Below are 21,710 nucleotides of genomic sequence, written 5' to 3'. Positions count from 1 at the left end.
TTGGTTAAGCAAAAAGTGTTGAACACACGTGATAAGATTCACTTTATTCTTGTGATGCACAAGCGTAGCACAGAACACAGAGTCAAAACTCATTGTGACCTCAGCTCAACGTGTTGCAAACATCGCTGATGACAAATCAGAATCATGGCTTTTTAAAAAAAAAAGCGCGCTGTTTGTCTGGGCAGAGTTTCCGATTGGAAGCGGAATGTTGCTGCTTATTTGTTCATTTATTGGCAGGACGGGGGCGGAGCTTGGTGAAGTGTCGTCGCATGAGTGACGGTGGCAGGTCACGTGTCTTTGCGGCAGGTGGCGGGTGTGGGCATTCTGTTTCTGGATGTACGGGAATGCCTGAGGTTGCGGGAATGGAGCTGATCATCAACGAGGAAGCTGAGGCGAGAGCCCCCTTGTGTCCTCATGGTAGGGACAGAGCCAGGCGGGTAGCGGTGCAACGTTGCCGGAGCTCGGCCTAGTGTTGGCTCCATGCAGACAGCAGGCCGAGGAAGCATCAAGACAAGCTTATTTGGAAACTAGAAGTAGATATCTTGAAATAAAAAGAGAACATGTTGCATAATACTGAGCAGGTCAGGCAGCATCTGGGAAGTTAATGTTTTAGGTCCACGGCTTTGACCAGAACTGGAAGCTGTTGCAGATGAACTCGTGTAATATCTTCCAATTCTCACCAATGCTCATGAACCGCAAACGTTAACCCTGCGTGTTTCATTCTCCCCAGATGTTCCCTGACCTGAGTATTATGCAGCATTTTTTTTGGCTATTTTTGCATTTCGATCTGAAGCAGCCGCCGTGGTTTGCTCCCGAGAGAAAGTCAAATGTGCAGCTGGCAGCTTGTATTTTAAAGCAGGGCTGTTAGCATCAACAAGGAAGTGTCAGCAGTGTATTTATGTGCAGATGAATAGAATAAAATACTGCGTTATGTCCCGACTCTTGAAAAGTATGCAAAATCTGCTCCGGTTGCAGTCAATTGGGGGTCAAGGTCAAGGAGGACCTCCAAGAGGTGAAGAGCCAGCAGGCCTTGCTTTTTGCCAAGGAGGCCACCAAGATCATCTTCCGGTCCAGAGTCTGCTCCATCGAGCAGGATGAGACGTGTTCGCGTTACCTCTTCCAAAAGGTACACAGAGAGAGCTCTGTTATCAGCAGCCTGAAGGAAGAAGATGGCTCGGTAACGTCTTCGCAGTCCGACATACTAAGGATCAGCAAATCCTTTTATGCTGGGCTGTATGACGCGAAGCCCACAGACAACAGAGCCTCCCAGTCCTTCCTGTCATCTATCACAGAGGTCTTAGATGACAGCAGGAGGTGGAAACTGGACAAGCCGCTAACTCTGGACGAGCTGACAAAGGCCGTCGAGTCCTTCGAGACAAGTAAAACTCCCGGAAGCGACGGCTTACCGGTCGAGTTGTACTCGGCCCTGTGGGACTGGGTCGGCCTGGACCTGCTGGAAGTATACGAGAGTATGCTCCTGGCCGGTAGCATGTCAGAATCCATGAGGAAAGGCATCATCACCCTCATTTTCAAGCGGAAGGGGGAGAGGGCAGAAATCAGAAATTAGCGGCCCATCTCACTGCTTAATGTTGACTACAAGATTCTGTCCAAAGTCATAGCCAGTCGAGTCAAGTCTGCTCTGGAGTTGGTGATCCACCCCGATCAGACCTGTACTGTACCCGGCAGGAAGATCTCTGATAGTCTCGCGCTACTCAGGGATACGATTGCCTACGTACGGGACAGGAGGGTGGACACCTGCCTCATCAGCCTGGACCAGGAGAAGGCTTTTGACAGGATATCGCACACCTACATGATGGACGTGCTTTCCAAAATGGGGTTTGGGGAGGGAATCTGCAATTGGATCCAACTGCTCTACACAAACATCAGTAGCGCAGTCTCAATCAATGGGTGGGAATCGACAAGTTTCCCGATCAAATCTGGAGTCAGACAGGGCTGTCCTCTTTCCCCGGTCTTGTTTGTTTGCTGCATTGAACCGTTTGCTGAGTCTATTAGGAAGGATGCGAGCATAAGAGGGGTGACAATCCCAGGCAGCGGAGGCACTCAGGTTAAAACCTCCCTGTACATGGATGACGTCTTCTGCTCGGATCTGCTGTCTGTGCACAGACTGATGAGCATCTGCGACCAGTTGGAACTGGCCTCGGGAGCCAAAGTTAACCACGGCAAGAGCGAGGCCATGTTCTTTGGGAATTGGGCTGACCGATCCTTTCTCCCCTTCACCGTCAGGTCAGGTTACCTGAAGGTTCTGGGGATATGGTTCGGAAGGGTCGGGGTGTGCACCAAAACCTGGGAGGAGCGAGTAGCCAAGGTACAACAAAGGTTGGGCATGTGGGGGCAGAGATCTCTCTCCATTGTGGGTAAGAACCCGGTCATCAGGTGCGAGGCACTCACATTGTTGCTGTACGTGGCACAGGTCTGGCCCATACCCCACTCTTGCGCTGTGGCAGTCACCCGAGCCATTTTCCGCTTCATCTGGGGATCTAAAATGGACCGGGTCCGGAGGGACACGATGTTCAAATCTCTGGACAAGGGCGGGAAAAATGTACCCAACGTGGCCCTCATCCTGATGACCACCTTCGTGTGCGGCTGCATCAAGCTGTGTGTAGATCTCCAGTACGCAAACTCCAAGTGTCACTACGTGCTGAGGTTCTATCTGTCCCCGGTGTTGCGAAGGATGGGCCTGGTCACGTTGCCGCGGAACGCTCCATGCAGTTGGACCGTGCCGGACCACCTATCCTTCGTGGAGCAGTTTCTGCGGAAAAACACCTTTGTCCTCTGGTCCATCAGGCAGTGGTCTGCACGGAATGTCCTCAAGGCCCTACGGGAAAAGGAGACGGTGGATCCTGTTGGATGGTTCCCCGAACAGACCGCCAAAGTCATTTGGCGGAATGCCTCATCACCAGAACTTTCAAACAAGCACCAAGATGTAGCTTGGCTGGTGGTGAGAAGGGCCCTCCCCGTCAGATCCTTCATGCACGCCCGAAGTCTCGCCCCCTATGCACAATGCCCCCGCAGTGGCTGTGGTGGGGAAGAGACGGCTGCCCACCTCTTTCTGGAATGTGTCTTTGCAAAGCAGGTGTGGAAAGAGATGCAGTGGTTTTTGTCGAGGTTCATCCCAAGCAGCTCTGTAACATAGGAGTCTGTGCTCGATGGGCTGTTCCCAGGGACGCACACAGAGACAAACATCAACTGCTGCTGGAGGACTATCAATTCGGTGAAAGACGCCCTTTGGTCTGCCCGAAACGTGCTGGTCTTCCAGCGCAAAGAGTTGTCCACGACCGAGTGTTGCAGACTGGCACATTCCAAGGTCCAGGACTACGTGCTGAGGGACGCACTAAAGCTTGGGGCAGCCACAGCAAAGGCTCAATGGGGAAAGACCACAGTGTAAGGTCCCCCCCACCAAGCTGAACTGAGGGGCTGGATTCATGGGAAACCTCTCGAACTGTATCAGGAAAATTTTGTGTGCTGTAAATGTAAAAATGTATATGGCATGACAATGGAAGGGTTGTGAGGCAACTCATAATTGTATAGAAGGAAACTGATCACCTTTGCACTGTTTGCATTTTTTGGACTTGATGCTGTTTTAAACTGTTTGGGAATTTAATTTTTACAGATTTTTATGAATAAAGTATATTTTGGAAATAAAAAAAAAAGAATAAAATACTGCGTTATAACGCTAAGGCGAGGGCATCTCTGCACGTGGCTAAGGCACAAGAAGTTTGGAAAGTTTCCCTATTAAAGTTAGCTCAGTGTCTTATCCATGAATATCAGATCCAACTCTAAGATAAATTCTTTTATTAATATATATTAAAGGTTTCCCTAAATTGAGCCATATAGACTTTTTTCAATGCATTATGAAACTCTAATTTGGGAAACTGTAAGAATTCAGAGCATCAAGGGCATTTTTGGTTTTGGAGTGGAGAGAGGAACATAATTTTTTTATTCAGTCATGGGTGGGTGTCGCTGGCAAGGCCAACATTTTTTGCCCATATGCAATTACCCTTGAGAAGGTTGTGGTGAACTGCCTTCTTGAACTGCTGCAGTCCATGTGGAGTAGGTATACCTACACCTGTTGGGGAGTTCCAGGATTTCCAGCCAGCAATAGTGAAGAAACAATGATATTTTCAAGTCAGGATGTGTGTGACTTGGAGGGGAACTTGCAGGTGATGGTGTTCCTATGTGCCATTGTTCTTTTAAGTGCTGGAGCTTGTAGGTTTGCCAGGTGGTGTCAAAGGAGCCTTGGCGAGTTGCTGCAGTGCATTTTGTAGATTGTACTTGCTGCTGCCACTGTGTTTCGGTGGTAGAGAGAATGGGTGGTGAAGGGGTGCTGATCAAGCGGGCTGCTTTGTCCTAGATGGTGCCAGACTTAAGTGTTGTTGGAGCTGAAGTCGTCCAGACAAGTGGAGAGTATTGCATCACATTCCTGACTTATGCCTTATAGATAGTAGACAGGCTTTAGGGAGTTAGGAGGTGAGTTACTTGCTGCAGAATTCTCAGCCTCTGACCTGCTCTTGTAGCCACGGTATTTATATGGCTACTCCAGTTAAGTTTCTGGTCAATGGTAACCCCCAAGATGTTGATGGTAGGGCATTCAGCAGAAAAAGGTAATGCAGTTGAATGTCAAGGGGAGATGGTTAGATTCTTTCTTGTGGGAGATGGTCATTTCCTGACCCTTGTGTGGCACGAATGTTACTTGTCACTTATCAGCCCAAGCCTGAATGTTGTACAGGTCTTGCTGGTTATAGGCACAGACTGCTTCATTATCTGAGCAGTAATAGAACTGAACACTGCAATCATCAGCGAACATCCCCACTTCTGACCTTATGATGGAGAGAAGGTTATTGATGAAGTAACTGAAGACAGTTAGGCTTAGGATACTGCCCTGATGAACTCCTGCAGCAATGTCCTGGGGCTAAGATTGGTCTCCAACAACCGCAATTATCTGAAACAAAAACAAGAAATGCTGGATTCACTCAGCAGGTCTGGCAGCATCTGTGGAAAGAGAAGCAGAGTTAACGTTTCGGGTCAGTGACCCTTCTTCGGAACCCTACAATTATCTTCTTTGTGCTAGATATGACTCTACCCAGTGGAGAATTTTCCCCCTGGTTCCCATTGACTTCAATTTTACTGGGGCTCCATGGATGCCACACTAGGTCAAATGCTGCCTTGATGTCAAGTGCAGTCACTCTTACCTCATCTCTGGAAATTAGCTCTTTTGTCCATGTCCTGGAGCTGAGTGGCCCTGGTGGAAATCAAACTGACATTGATGAGCAGGTGAGTAAGTGCTGCTTGATAGCACTGTCAATGACACCTTCCATCACTTTGTTGATGATTGAGAGTAGACTAATGGGATGTTAATTGGCTGGATTGAATTTGTCCTGCTTTTTGAACAGGACATACCTGCACTGTATGAGTCTGGGGAAAGGGACGTGAGCCAGAAAGAAACAAATTGGCACTGATTGTACTTAAAAATTTGCAACTTTGTTGTAAATTCCACTTTGTCGAATAGCTGCCAATGTGAATGTTGTAGGTGTATTGGAACAGCTTGGCTAGAGGTTCAGCTGGTTCTGGAGCACAAGGCATCAGCACCATAGCCTGAATGCTCTCAGGGCCGATAGCCTTTGCTGTATCCAGTGCCTTCAGCTGTTTCTTGATGTCACATGAAGTGAATCCAGTTGGCTGAAGACTGGCATCTGTGATGCTGGGGATCTCAGCATGAGGCCGAAATGGATCATCCACTCGGCACTTCTGGCTGAAGATGGTTGCAAATGCTTCAGCCTTGTCTTTTGCACTGACTTGCTGGGCTCCCCCATGATTGAGGATGATTGTGGAGCCTCCTCTCTCATTACGATTGGATGTGGAAGAACTGCAGAGTTATGATCTGATCCGTTGGTTGTGGGATCTGTCTGTTGCATGCTGCTTCGGCTGTTTAGCAAACATGTCCTGTGTTGTAGCTTTACCAGGTTGGCACCTCTGCTGCTCCTGGCTGTTCTACACTCCTCATTGAAGCAAGTTTGGTCGCCTACCTTGATGGTAGCACTAGAGTGAGGGATATCCATGCTATCAGGTTACAGATTGTGGTCGAATGCAATCCTTCTGCTTTATTTAGCGTTACAGCACTGAAACAGGCCCTTCGGACCACCGAGTCTGTGCTGACCAACAACCACCCATTTATACTAATCCTATATTAACCCCATATTCTCGACCACATCCCCACCATTCTCCTACCAACTACCTACACTAGGGGCAATTTACAATGGCCAATTTACTTATCAACCTGCAAGTCTTTGGCTGTGGGAGGAAACCGGAGCACCCGGCAGAAACCCACGCAGACACAGGGAGAACTTGCAAACTTCGCACAGGCAGTACCCAGAACTGAACCCGGATCGCTGGAGCTGTGAGGCTGCGATGCTAACCACTGTGCCGCCCATTTACAGGATGTCTTTTTCTTATTACCTCCTGCCCCGTGAAAAAATTAAAAGGATGTGAAAAGGGTAATATACCCCTAGCCATCCTCAGCAAGCTCCCAATGTTAATAGCAGAGTAGGAATTATGCAAAAAAAAAATTCTGTTACAATGGTATTGTTCATACACTACATAGATCCTATTGATCAGCAAAAGCAAACAAATGCAAATAACAAATTAGAGACTACTTATTTCAGGTTTCTGCTCCTTTTTGTTTTGATTCCTTGTTATTGTATGATTGACTAGCCTCACCTGCATTTTTGCTGAGTCTTATTTCATGTGTCCAGGAGGGTAGGATGGATGACTTTGTAGAACAAATCTAAAACTGCCTTTGGTCAGTTGCTTTAGGACAAAAGGGTTCTGGATTACTTGTACCATTAATGTATCAGTCGTGTACTGAGAATCAACTGGAATTTGTTCTTGAAGCCAGTCAACAAACTGTGGAGCCTGGAAGGCTGATGATTCCTTTTTGTAAGGTTGGCGTGAATTGTGTTGTGAATGCGACTTCTGTGCTGAATTACTTGACCTGGACAGCTCATGTATTAACTGACACAAAGGAAGAGACTATTTCAGTTGCAGTTAGTGTATGGTACAGGCTTTACCCCAACAGTTTTATCTTGTACATAAAAGCAGAAAATGCTAAAAATGCTTGGCAGGTCGAGCAGCATCTGTGGAGTGAAAAGCTGCGTTAACATTTTAGGTCAGTGATGCTTTGTCAATTTCATCTTGCGTTCATCTCTCAGTGGGAGCTTGTATAAGCAGACAGTCTTTTATGATCTAAAATCTGCACTCATAAAATAGCATGCAAAGATTTAATAATTAACACTTAATCATGAAATACTGCTTACTGGAGAATGTGTGGGACACCCAGGACTACTTGCATGCCAAACTGCATAAGCAGCATGCAATAGACAGAGCTAAGCGATCCCATAACCAACGGATCAGATCTAAGCTCTGCAGTCCTGCCACATCCAGTCGTGAATGGTGGTGGACAATTAAACAACGAACTGGAGGAGGTGGCTCCACAAATATCCCCATCCTCAATGATGGGGGAGCCCAGCACATCAGAGCAAAAGATAGGGCTGAAGCATTTGCAACAATCTTCAGCCAGAAGTGCCGCGTTGATGATCCATCTCGGCCTCTTCCTGAAGTCCCCAGCATTACAGATGCCAGACTTCAGCCAATTCGATTCACTCCGCGTAATATCAAGGAACGACAGAAGGCACTGGATACTACAAAGGCTATGGGTCCTGACAATATTCCGGCAATAGTACTGAAGACCTGTGCTTCAGAACTTGCCACACCCCTAGCCAAGCTGTACTAGTATAGCTACAACACTGGCATCTACCCAACAATGTGGAAAATTGCCCAGGTATGTCCTGTACACAAAAAGCAGGACAAGTCCAACCCGGCCAATTACCACCCCGTCAGTCTACTCTCAATCATCTGTAAAGTGATGGAAGGTGTCATCAACAGTGCTATCAAGCAGCATTTGCTCAGCAATAACCTGATCAGTGATACCCAGTTTGGGTTCCGACAGGGCCACTCAGCACCTGACCTCATTACAGCCTTGGTTCAAACGTGGACAAAAGAGCTGAACTCAAGAGGTGAGAGTGACTGCCCTTGACATCAAGGCAGCATTTGACCGAGTATGGCATCAAGGAGCCTTGGCAAGATGGTTGTGGTTGTTGGAGGTCAATCATCTGAGCTCCAGGACATCACTGTAGGATTTCTTCAGGGTAGTGTCCTAGGCCCAACCATCTTCAGCTGCTACATCAATGACCTTCCTTCAATCATAAGGTCAGAAGTCGGGATGTTCGCTGATGATTGCATAGTGTTCAGCACCATTTGCTACTCCTCAGATACTGAAGTAGTCCGTGTAGAAATGCAGCAAGACCTGGACAATATCCAGGCTTGGGCAGATAAGTGGCAAGTAACTTTTGCGCCACAGAAGTGCCAGGCAATGACCATCTCCAACAAGAGAGAATCTAACCATTTCCCCTTGACATTCAACGGCATTACCATCGCTGAATCCCCCACTATCAACATCCTAGGGACTACCATTGACCAGAGACTGAACTGGAGTAGCCATATAAATACTGTGGCTACAAGAGCAGGTCAGAGGCTAGGAGTCCTGAGGCGAGTAACTCACCTGACTCCCCAAAGTCAGTCCACCATCTACAAGGCACAAGTCAGGAGTGTGATAGAATACCCTCCACTTGCCTGGATGGGTACAGCTCCAACAACACTCAAGAAGTTCGACACCATTTAGGACAAAGCAGCCCACTTGATTGGCACACCATCCACAAACATTCACTCCCTCCACCACCGACGCACAGTGGCAGCAGTGTGTACCATCTACAAGATGCACTGCAGTAACGCACCAAGGCTACTTAGACAGCACCTTCCAAACCACCGACCTCTACCACCTCGAAGGACAAGAGCAGCAGATGCATGGGAACATCACCACCTGCAAGTTCCCGTCCAAGTCACACACCATCCTGACTTGGAACTATATCGCCGTTCCTTCACTGTTGCTGGGTCAAAATCCTGGAACTCCCTTCCTAACAGCACTGTGGGTGTACCTACCTCACGTGGACTGCAGCGGTTCAAGAAGGCAGCTCACCACCACCTTCTCAAGGGCAATTAGGGATGGGCAATAAATGCTGGCATAGCAAGCGACGCCCACTTCCCATGAATGAATAATAAAAAAACACCCACTATTCTCCTCTTCCTTCAGAAGGCAGATAATAACTTGGCATCATACTGAAGTGTTTGATACTTTTCAGATGCTGATGGATTTAGTGTTGATGCACAGCATTTTCAGATTTCAAATTTAAATTTCCAGCATTCACAGTTTGTTTTCTTCATCTTACTCTGTTGCCTGACTCTGAATAGTTACTGCTTTGCAGAACCTGTCCAATGAGCTAGAATGATTAGAACGTTTCAAAACCAGTTGAGCATGTTGAGCCTTCAGAATGTTGCAGTCCCTAAGGTATGGCTGAATATTATTTCCTGTTGGTAATCCATTAAAACGAACTTCACTTACAGTAAATGTACTTGCCTAAACTGGCAGGTGGATAATAGGAATTCACTTTATTCCGCTGCGATGGAACAATTATTCTCATTTGCTTGTGCCATCACCATAAGATTTGAAATTATATGCAGCAAGTTGTTTAAGATCTTTAAAGGAAGTTGGTTATCACTTTATTTCTAACATTATGAAATAAATAAGGCAAGTGCATTTATATATTAATTGCATCTCTCAAGCATCTCAAAGGACTTCACATACAATGAACTTCTTTGAAGTACACTGACATGTTATGTTATGTAATGTTAAAGTAATGCTCCAGGGAAGACTCCTTTTTTTTAAAGTTGAGTTTCATTCCCTTAGTTCTCAGAATTATTTATTATGTCTCTTATTTTTAGTATCATCTACAAATTTGGGAGCCTCTCTAGCCCTATATCTGACTAATTGAAGTAGATTGTGAACAGAAGCAACTCCAGAAGGGGAACCTTGTGGAACACCACTGCTAACTTTGAGCCATTCTGAGAAACTGCATTTAACTCCTACTCTATTCCCTCTTTCTCCCTTCTAACCAATGTTTAATCCAACTGTCTACCTTCCCTTTAATTCTGATCTCCCTAACCTTATCTAGTCATCTCCTTTTGTGGTACTTTTCAAAAGGATTTTTGAGGTCCATGTATACCTGCATTTTTTTTCATCCTCTATGTCTGCAACCTACTGAAAGAACTCTTCAGGTTTGTTTGGTACAGAGGGACAGGAATAGGCCATTCAGCCCCTTTAACAGGTCCCACCATACAATTATTAGATCATGCCTGATCTATATCTCAACTCTATTTACCCACCTTTGATCCATATCCCTTGATACCTTTACTTAATAAATCTATCGGTCTTAGTCTCGAAAATTTCAGTTAACCCGGCATCCACAGCCTTTAGTGAGAGAAAGTTCCAGATTTTCACTGCCTTGAAAGCCATTTTGGCTGCTTCCAATTATTTTTTCTTCATCTTGAGACTCTAATATCAGTTGTATTGAGATCAGTTACAATTTAAACTGAAAAGCCAATTTGTATATTGCGTTCAGTATACCCGGCATTGCTTTTCTAAAACCGACTTGCCTCCTGTTTTTCTTCCCTTGGTAGGACTTGCTTTCCTCACCGTGCATTGTCCTTTGATTAACCAGTGTCAACAAAACAAAACTGGTTATTCAGTTAATTTAGTGTAACTGGGATCTTGCTGAGTGCAAATTGACTGCTGCATTTCTTTACGTAACAGTGACAGCACTTTAAAAGTAATTTATTGGTTGCAAAGCACTTTGGGATATCCTGATCAAGTGATAAAGCACTAGATTAATGCAGGTATATTGAGAAGACCGATAGTTTGCTCCCTGCACACACTCAATGCTGCTTTGTAACTGGCCACGTGATGTGTGGAAGCAGTGAGTTAACTTCCAATCTTTTCCCTGTCTCAGTGAGAAAGTGCCAAGTCTCACTGGTCTTCCCCAAGTATATTGAACTTGTTCTCATGGGATCTTTGGATGTAGGATGCTTCAACGACATATGCCATTAAATTGCCAGAGATATCCTTTTCTAATTTATCTATTTTGCCAAGGAAGAAGTACAGTGTCAAGCTTACTGTTAGAGTACATACTTACTGTTACATAATACTTACTGTTACAGAGTACTTGCTGTTACGGAGTACAGGCTGTTAGAGTACATACTTAATGTTACATAATACTTACTGTTACATAATACTGTTACGGAGTACATGCTGTTACAGAGTACATACTTACTGTTACATAGTATGTTTCTTCCCTCATTTGTTCTAGGTCCAGCTTTGTTGTTTGTAAAGGTAAATCGCAAAAAGAAAGAAGCTAGGAGGTTTTATGCCTGTGCAGCCTGTAGAGATCGAAAAGACTGTAACTTCTTCCAATGGGAGGATGAAAAGGTAAGGAAGAGTAACAAACTTTCCATGAATTTAGAGCAACATGGCTCTGGTTATTGTGGAAATAGTTTATTTTCCCGAACCCTGTAAAATGGAATCTTTTTTTCTCCTTTACCCAAAAGCCCCCCCCCCCCCCCCAGCATGAGGCTCAGTAAATTGGATCTATACTGTCTTGAGTTTAGAAGAATGAGCGGTGATCTGATTGAAACCTATAAGCTTCTGAAGGGGCTTGATAGGGTAGACACTGAAAGGTTGTTTCCCTGGCTGGGGAATCTAGAACAGTCTCAGGATAAGGGGCTGACCATTTAGGACTGAGATGAGGAGAAATTTCTTCCCTCAAATGGTTGTGAATCTTTGGAATTCTTTACCCCAGAGGATTGTGGGTGCTCTATTATTGAATATATTTAAGGCTAAGATAGACAGATTTTTGGTCGTTGAGGGAATCAAGGGATATGGGGAGTGGGCGAGAAAGTGGCGTTGAAGCTGAAGATCAGCCATGATATTGAATGGCGGAGCAGGCTCGATGGGCTGCATGTTCTACTCCTGTTGCTGTATCATACATTGAGAACACAGAGTTAATTGATCTGGTCTGTGCTGTGTTACACAGTGTTAAGATGTAGGTTTAAAGCTACAAGAACCCATATCGTTATTTGCCAGTTGCCACTGTGTGGTTGTGGGAAGCTCGAAGTATAGATTAGGTATTTCCCATAGAAGGGGACAGAGAATTGGAGGGGGAAGACCAAGGTATGGTACCTCCTACCAGTTAGTGACAGAGCAGCACTCGTTTCCATGATGAAGCACAGTTCTTCCTCTTCATCACTTCCCTTGATCCCATGACCCCTATGTGCTGTGAGACTGCCTGTCTAACAGTTATGGATGAGTCAAACCTTTTTCCAGCTGAATATCAGGAACTGAAGGCATCATTTTCCACTCCTACTGTGACAGAAAGCACATGTACACACATTGCGCCTATTTCAGCTAAACAAAATATGTGACAGCCATTCGCTGGTTCATTTCTCAGGGTGATGCCTTGACCAATCAGAGTCGAGCTGCCTGCTTTAAATTTCAAACAAAGTTTGACAGTTAACTGTCAGGCACCATAAGCTGGCGCATTCTCCATGGCAACGCCTCTACCAATCAGAGTTCACTTGCCAACCAATCAGCACTCTTCTCATACTGTATAAAGTCGTTGCTTTCTCTTCCATTGGTATTCTTGTGGATTGTCATGATGATTGGAAGACAAAAAGCTTCAACACCATGTCTCTATTTTCAGCAATACTCAAGTTATGTACTACAAAATGACTCTTTTAGTTTAGTTGTTATAATACAAGTCTGAAAACATGAAATCCTGTTGTGTAATTTTTTAAATTGGTCTGGGCATTTCATATCTTATATTTTAATGTTAACGGTCTCACTGAGGTCATAACACTAAACAGATTGGCAGCAAAAATTTGGTGAGATTGGGAATGTGGTGCAGAGGGGGAAGGCGGTGTTTTTTCTTTGCTCCTTCATGTGATGTGGATATTGTTATGCCAGTGTGCTTTGTTGAATGATGATTTTCTTTAATCCACTGACTGGAGATTTGAATTTATATATTTTTTAAAATACATTTTTAAAATACCAGCTAACAGGATGATTTTGCTGGCAGCTTAAGCTGATCGCCTAATTTGCAACACTGTTACCTACACTGCAAGTACTATGAGGCGGGAGATGAAATGGCTGCATTTCCCAGCAAGAACGAATACCCAGGAAGTTTAAGGGAACTGCTTGTTCTTTTCCTCTTTAGCAAGAGAGAAATACTGCTAACTGCTATGTTTTGAATCACTGAATGAGTGTCATGTGACCAGCTCCTCCCCATCTGTGGTTTTAAGTTGTTTTTTTCTGCAGCAAAGGAGAAGGAACTGGACTCTGCCACATGCAGACCCATTGGAGGTCTCTCTCTCTCCATTCCAGCTTGAAAGCTTTTAGATCCCCCCTGTTGACTGACCACCTTTGCCTATTCTGGCTACATTCAGAAGGAGGAAACCATTTGTATCGCTGTCTCCAAGAGCCCAACCGAACCAGCCATCTTCCTCTTCAAACTGAAAGCCTCAGGACCACTGAATTCAGCTAGCAGCCAGCCAAGTCATCAAATGCCTTTTTTCTATGGACTCTAACTCGACCAATCTACCCTTACCCACTCTGTAACCTATTTGCGTGTGTGTAAGCCTCCAGAGTGTGTGTGTGAGTGAAAGTTCACGTGTTGTTTATTATTTTTATTAGTTCGGTTTCGGAACAATAAAGTTGACCTTTTCCTTTGTTAACTCAAGAAAATCTGTCCAATTGGTTCTTGTTATGATTGTAGCAAGTAAGTAATCCAATACCCACTGAATTGGCCAGCGCGTCCACTTTAAGAAAGAATTAAACCAGTTGTGGTCAAACAAGGAGAGGGAAAAGAGGGAAGCCCTTCGACTTGACCATAACAATATCGATATTGAATTGCTGCAGCCCTTGTTGTGAATGTACACCCACAGTGCTGTTCTGTAGGGAGTTCCAGATTTTTGACACAGCAACAGTGAAGGAACAACAATACTTTTCCAAGTCAGAATGGTGCATCACTTTAAGGGGAACTTTCAGGTGGTGGTGTTCCCATGTACCTGCTGCCCTGCTCTTCTAGATGGTAAAGATCGCTGGTTTGGAAGGTGCTGTCGAAGAATCCTTGGTGAGTTGCTGCATGCATCTTGTAGATGGTACACACTGCTGCCATTGTGTGCTGGTGGTGGAGGGAGTGAATGTTTGTATAAAGTTGTGGATGGGATGCCAATCAGTTAACTGTTCTGTCCTGGATGGTAGAGCTTCTTGAGTGTTGTTGGAGGTGCACTCATCTAGGAAAATGGAGAGTATTCCATCACATTCCTGACATGTGCTTTGTAGATGGTGAAAAGGCTTTTGCAGAATCCGGAAGTGAGTAACTGTCATAGAACACCCAGCCTATGATCTCTTGTGGCCACAGGGTTTATGTGGCTGGTCCAGTTCCATTTCTAGTCAATGTTGACAGTGGGGGATTCTGTGACGGCAGTGCTGTTGAAAGTCAAAGGGATGTGTTTCGACCTTTATTATTGGACATGATCATTGTCTGGTACATGTCCCTGATCATTGCTTGGTTTTCCGACTCAAAGCCTGCGATCGCTGGACTGGAATTCTTTTTCACAGACTACCCTCCTCTGTAATGCAGCCTGAATGCCTCTACAAGCCAATTCCCCAGCTCTCCGTGCCTGCTTATCCATGGAGCAACTCTGGAGCTTTTTCACAGCCTCCTCTTGAGTTCTGCTGTTTTGGTGCTTGTTTCAGGTCAGCCTTCTTCAAAATATTTCTTCAAATCCTTTTGGGTGTTGCATGGTAAGAACCATTGCTGCTCACCATATTGTATGTTTGCTTAGTCTGCTGCCACCTTAGTATACTTGGTTAGTCTAGTTTAGAGAGATTACTGAATCTTCTGTACTTTGAATATTAACTCTTTCATTACATTCTAAGTACAGCTTTACACAAGTCTTTGTGTCTTCTCTGAAGCCACGCTGCATCTCCCTCCAGTCTCTCATGTGATCTCTCATATCATCATGGTGGGAGGTATTAGAACATAGAACAGTACAGGCCCTTCGGCCCACGATGTTGTGCCGAACCTTTAACCTACTCTAAGATCAAACTAACTACCTACCCTTCATTCTACTATCATCCATGTACCTATCCAAGAGTCGCTTAAATGCCCCTAATGTATCTGCTTCTACTACCACCGCTGGCAGTGCATTCCACGCACCCACCACTCTCTGTGTAAAGAACCTACCTCTGGCATCTCCCCGAAACCTTCCTCCAATCACCTTAAAATTATGCCCCCTGGTGATAGCCCTTTCCACCCTGGGAAAAAGTCTCTGACTATCCATTCTATCTATGCCTCTCATCATCTTGTACCCCTCTATCAGGTCACCTCTCATCCTTCTTCGCTCCAATGAGAAAAGCCCTAGCTGCCTCAATCTTTCTTCATAGGACATGCCCTCCAGTCCAGGCAGCATCCTGGTAAATCTCCTCTGCACCCTCTCTAAAGCTTCCACATCCTTCCTATAATGAGGCGACCAGAACTGAACACAATATTCCAAGTGTGGTCGAACCAGGGCCTTATAGAGCTGCAGCATAACCTCACGGCTCTTAAACTCAATCCCCCTGTTAATGAAAGCCAACACACCATACGCCTTCTTAACAACCCTATCAACTTGGGTGGCAACTTTGAGCGATCTATGGACATGGATCCCAAGATCCCTCTGTTCCTCCACACTACCAAGAATCCTGTCTTTAAGCCTGTATTTCGCATTCAAATTCGACCTTCCAAAATGAATCACTTCACACCTTTCCAGGTTGAACTCCATCTGTCACTTCTCAGCCCAGCTCTGCATCCTGTCAATGTCCCGTTGCAACCTACAACAGCCTTCCACACTATCCACAACTCCAGCAACCTTCGTGTCATCGGCAAACTTGCTAACCCAGCCTTCCACTTCCATATCCAAGTCATTTATAAAAATCACAAAGAGCAGAGGTCCCAGAACAGATCCTTGTGGAACACCACTGGTCACCGAGCTCCATGCTGAATACTTTCCATCTACTACCACCCTCTGACTTCTATGGGACAGCCAACTTTCCCTGTATCCCATGCCTCCTTACTTTCTGAATGAGCCTACCATGGGGAACCTTATCAAACGCCTTGCTAAAATCCATATACACCACATCCACTGCTCCTCCTTCATCAACGTGTTTTGTCACATCTTCAAAGAATTCAATAAGGCTTGTGAGGCATGACCTGCCCCTCACAAAGCCACGCTGACTGTCTCTAATCAAACCATGCTTTTCCAAATAATCATAAATCCTGTCTCTCAGAATCCTCTCCAATAATTTTCCCACTACCGACATAAGACTGACTAGTCTATAATTCCCAGGGTTATCCCTATTCCCTTTCTTGAACAAGGGAACAACATTTGCCACCCTCCAATCATCCGGTACTACTCCAGTGGACAGTGAAGACGCAAAGATCATCGCCAAAGGCGCAGCAATCTCTTCCCTCGCTTCCCGTAATATCCTTGGGTATATCCCGTCTGGCCCCGGGGACTTATCTGTCCTCATATCATTCAAAATTTCCAGCACATCCTCCCTCTTAACCTCAACCTGTTTGAGCATATCAGCCTGTTCCACACTGTCCTCACAGACGACCAGGTCCTTCTCACTAGTGAATACTGAAGCAAAGTATTCATTTAGGACCTCCCCTACCTCCTCCGACTCCAGGCACAAGTTCCCTCCACTATCCCTGATCGGCCCTACCCTCACTCTGGCCATCCTCTTGTTCCTCACATAAGTGTAGAACGCCTTGGGATTTTCCTTAATCCTACCCGCCAAGACTTTTTCATGTCCCCTTCTAGCTCTCCTAAGTCCATTCTTCAGTTCCTTCCTAGCTACCTTGTAACCCTCTAGAGCCCTGACTGATCCTTGCTTCCTCAACCTTAAGTAAGCTTCCTTCTTCCTCTTGACTAGCTGTTCCACATCTCTTGTCATCCAAGGTTCCTTCACCCTACCATCCCTTCCCTGCCTCATCGGGACAAACCTATCCAGCAGTCGCAGCAAGTTCTCCCTAAACAACCTCCACATTTCTGTCGTGCATTTCCCTGAGAACATCTGTTCCCAATTTATGCTCCCCAGTTCCTGCCTAATAGCATTGTAATTCCCCCTCCCCCAATTAAATATTTTCCCATCCCGTCTGCTCCTGTCCCTCTCCATGACTATAGTAAAGGTCAGGGAGTTGTGATCACTATCACCGAAATGCTCTCCCACCGATAGATCTGCCACCTGGCCTGGTTCGTTGCCAAGCACCAAGTCCAACATAGTCTCCCCTCTAGTCAGCCTATCCACATATTGAGTCAGGAAACCTTCCTGGACACACCTGACAAAAACTGCTCCATTCAAACTATTTGCACTAAGGAGGTTCCAATCAATATTAGGGAAGTTGAAGTCACCCATGACAACAACCCTGTTACTTCTGCACCTTTCCAAAATCTGCCTTCCAATCTGTTCCTCCATGTCTCTGTTGTTATTGGGGGGTCTATCGAAAACTCCCAACCCATAATGACTCAGTAGACAAACCCTCCTCGACGACCTCCCTTTCTGCAGCTGTGATACTATCCCTGATTAACAATGCCACTCCCCCACCTCTTTTACCTCCCTCCCTATTCCTTTTGAAGCATCTAAACCCCGGAACATCCAACATCCATTCCTGCCCCTGTGATATCCACGTCTCCGTAATGGCCACAACATCGTAGCTCCAAGGACTGATCCATGCTCTAAGTTCAGCACCCTTATTCTTGACAGTTCTTGCGTTAAAATAGAAACACTTCAACCCATCATACTGGCTGCAACTTTGCCCTGTCAACTGTCTAACCTTCCTCACAGACTCTCTGCACTCGGTATCTGCCTGTTCAACAGCTACCCCATCCACTGATCCGTGGCTCCGGTTCCCATCCCCCTGCCAAACTAGTTTAAACCCTCCCGAAGAGCTCTAGCAAACCTCCCGCCCAGGATATTGGTGCCCATCCAGTTCAGATGCAACCCGCCCTTCTTGTACAGGTCCCACCTTCCCCAGAAGCTATCCCAATGATCCATATATCTGAATCCCTCCCTCCTACACCAGTTCTGTAGCCACGTGTTCAGCTGCACTCGCTCCCTGTTTCTAGCCTCACTAGCACGTGGCACCGGTAACAGTCCTGAGATTACTACTCTGCTCGTCCTGCCTTTCAGCTTCCAACCTATATTCGCTTTTCAGGTCCTCATCCCTTTTCCTAGCTATGTCATTGGTGCCGATATGTACCACGACCTCTGGCTGCTCCCCCTCCCCCTTAAGAATCCTGTGGACTCGATCCGAGACATCCCTGACCCTGGCACCTGGGAGGCAACATACCATCCGGGAGTCTCGTTCGCGACCACAGAATCTCCTGTCTGTTCCTCTAACCATTGAATCTCCTAACACTATCGCTCTCCTATTCTCCCCACTTCCCTTCTGAGCCACTGGGCCAGGCTCAGTGCCAGAGACCTGGCCACTGTGGCTTTCCTCTGGTAGGTCCCCCCCCCCCCCCCCAACCGTATCCAAAACGGTATACGTATTATTGAGGGGAACGGCCACAGGGGATCCCTGCACTGTGCGCCTATTCCCTTTCCCTCCCCTGACGGTCACCCAGCTACCTTTATCCTGTAACTTAGGTGTCACTACTTCCCTATAACTGCTCGCTATCACCCCCTCAGCATCCTGAATGATCCGAAGTTCATCCAGCTCCAGTTCCCTAACGCGGTCTGTGAGGAGTTGGAGATGGGTGCACTTCTCACAGGTGAAGTCAGCAGGGACACAAGTGGTGACCCTCACCTCCCACATCCCGCAAGAGGAGCATGCAGCTGCCCTAGCTTCCATCCCCTCCGCACTAAATTGACAGATTAAAGAACAAGAAAAAAAAAGGAAAACCTTACACTGTTTCAATCATTAACCCTTTCTGACCCTATACTACAGTTATTAAACTGGGGTTGCTAGGAATTGGATTAAACAAAGGTAAATGAATTTTTTGCCTTTGGTTGCTGCAGGAGAACTTCTCAAAACTTTTTGGTGCTATCTTTTTTACCCTGATCAGTTTAAAGAGATGTCTTTCCTTGTTACAATTGATTTGATTTGAGGAAAAGTAAAATACTTCTCTTTCTGTCTGTGTCTGCTTGGTACCCACTATTCTTTGAGCAAGTCATTGACAAGTTGGCTGTCTGTTTGAATGCCTGGATTGATTTGATATTTGATGTTTCTCGTCTGTTTTCTGCTGCTAATAATAGTGCTGATTTTTTAAGGTATTTACCTTTGGCATTTAGCTTGACTAAGAATATGTTATAAGTATGATGTTAACCACTACTTGTATCTCACTGTCATTATCAGGTATCAGTGGCCCGGCAATTGGCAAGAGCAGAATTTAATCAAAGTCGACAACCACAATTTACTCACAAGCAATATGTGGAGAGGTAATGAACTAGTACTTAGATAGCTACATGGTAGGGAAGCTTGTGATTTACTGTATCTGATAATAGAAATTATCGAGAGTGCAGGAAGATAAGGATCCGATGTAGCACAGATGTGAGTATTTATTGGTCCAAAATTGCTATGGCAGGCCACAAACGGCACCCACTGTTAGTTAGACTTGACCGTTTAGTCTCCATATTGCTGTAAGTGTGAGATGGAAATGGTGCGTCGCCCTCTACAGGGCATCTGGGATCTGAGTGAACAGGGACAGCAACTTTGGATGTCCTAAGGTTCTGAAAGGAGCTATATACATGGAAGTTCTTTTCTTTAATCTGACTCAAACCTGATCTTGTTCAAATTGAGAGTTTAGGGAAAAATCAGGAGGGAGGGCATAAGTGACAAAGTGAAGTAGAAAAATTCAAAACATAAGAGTTCCAGATGTGGAAAGAAAGACAGAAGGAGAATTTAAAAAAAATAAAAATGTTTAAGGAACAAAATGTTTTAGTGCATCCCAGCTCAGTTGGCTCTGCACCCCTTTATGCTATTTTTGAGTCCGTTACATTGACACAAGCGGCAGTAAGCCTGCCCTGTCTGTCCCTGGGATGGGGTGAGGGTAGGGCCGGACTGCCTTAAAAGCACATTTGGTAGAGGGTGCATGAGTTACTGTTCCGAAGAGTGTGTCCACAGGCGATAAGCATTACATCCTTCGGCTAAGTGTGTTGGAGAGATAAAGAAAGCGGCAGAAAGCACCAGGCCTGTTGGTGGAAATGTAGCATCTAAACTGGCCAGTGTGCATTTGGAGTCGGTGACTACTCTGAGCAGGGGTGGGGGATGACCAGATGAATGGCAAAGGCTGTAAGTGTATCCAGAGAGGATTCAAAACTTAAGTTATGTTAAAGGAACAATCTTTAACAGTAAATTGCATATCTACAATTTCAGTGGGAAGAGGGAGGATCTAACTTGGAATGAGCATTGATTGGCATGGGAACCTACGGGATTGTTTGCTGTCTGGCAGCTGACTCCATTCTCCATTTTAGCATGGATAAAGGTTTAGAGAGACAGCATTCCTGATGCCTTAAGAGAGTCTCTTCCATATCAACACTTATTCTTCACTGCCACCCAGTGGATTTCCCATGGAAAATTACCTTTTGTAATCTGTTTTTAAAAAAAATCGTCCTGCTGTATCTCTGCTGTCCTGTGTAATATAGGAACATAGGAAGGAACAGGAGTAGACCATTGAGCTCTTCATCCATTCAAGTAGATCATGGCTGAACTGTATTTGAACTTCATCTACCCGTCTTGGTTCCTTTTAACCCTCAATAACCTTGCCTAACAAAAATATATCAATCTCACTTTTGAAATTTTCAATTTACAGCCTCAACAGCTTTCTTTGGTGAGAAACTACCAGACTTCTTCTACCCTTTTTGTGAAGAAGTGCTCCCTGACATCACCCCTGATCAGCTAAGCTGTAATCTTAAGCTTATGGTTCCTTGATTTGGATTTAACACCAGAGAAAATGAGATCGCTGCTTAATTTGCAAGCCTCGTCTACAAAACCAATCCTTTTGTTAACGCTTAACCAACAATTTAACCATTTTAACCCCAGTATTCTGGTAAATCTGCGCTGCACCCATTCAGAGCCAATATTATCCATCCTAAGGTGCGGTGTCCAGAACTGAATATAGTGCTTTAAATGTGGTCCAATTCCTCCTTCATCTTAGCTAGTTCACTCCACATCTTTCTAAAATCTGCCCTAATCTAATCTGATGTTTTAGATTTTGTACTGGCATTTTCCTTTTCTAGTTGGATCTTAAAACTTATCATAATGTGATCACTACTTTTAAAGTGCCCATCCATATTTAGCTCATCTACCTGACAAAATATGTTGCTATTTATTTAAATTCTATAAAGTAGGATGTGCCATGAAGCTGCTGCAGTACCCAGACATGCAGAAGTTTGTTTAACACTGCCTTTTTGACGATAGCAATATTTTAAATATTGTTCATAATATTTTGTTTACACAGTGGGGAGAATTTTACAAGTCCACGGTGTGGGGAATGTTGTCTCCCACAAGTTGAAAGTTCAAGCATGCACTGACTATGGTTTTCGGACCTAATGAAATAATAAAATTACTGAGTAAATACAACTCAGATTCTTAACTGCTGATGCTTACTGTAACAGTTTACAATCCTGGCATGAACAAAAC

General features: G+C 45.2%; 1 protein-coding gene across 2 annotated transcripts in view; it reads left to right on the top strand.

The window, feature by feature from the left end:
- Nucleotides 1-274: 274 nt before the first annotated feature.
- Nucleotides 275-21,710, top strand: part of zcchc4 (zinc finger, CCHC domain containing 4) — a 132,527-nt gene continuing 111,091 nt past the window's right edge. The window contains exons 1-3 of one of the 2 annotated variants that reach the window (XM_068037257.1): nt 275-417; nt 11,334-11,452; nt 19,425-19,507. In XM_068037257.1, coding sequence (XP_067893358.1) covers nt 345-417; nt 11,334-11,452; nt 19,425-19,507 — 275 coding nt within the window. In that variant the 5' untranslated portion in view covers nt 275-344. The remainder of the gene's footprint in view (nt 418-11,333; nt 11,453-19,424; nt 19,508-21,710) is intronic. The other variant, XM_068037266.1, reaches the window with a different exon arrangement.

The sequence above is a fragment of the Heterodontus francisci genome, chromosome 1, assembly GCF_036365525.1.
Source record: "Heterodontus francisci isolate sHetFra1 chromosome 1, sHetFra1.hap1, whole genome shotgun sequence".
Lineage (NCBI taxonomy): Eukaryota > Metazoa > Chordata > Chondrichthyes > Heterodontiformes > Heterodontidae > Heterodontus > Heterodontus francisci.
This window is presented reverse-complemented; position numbering and strand designations above follow the sequence as displayed.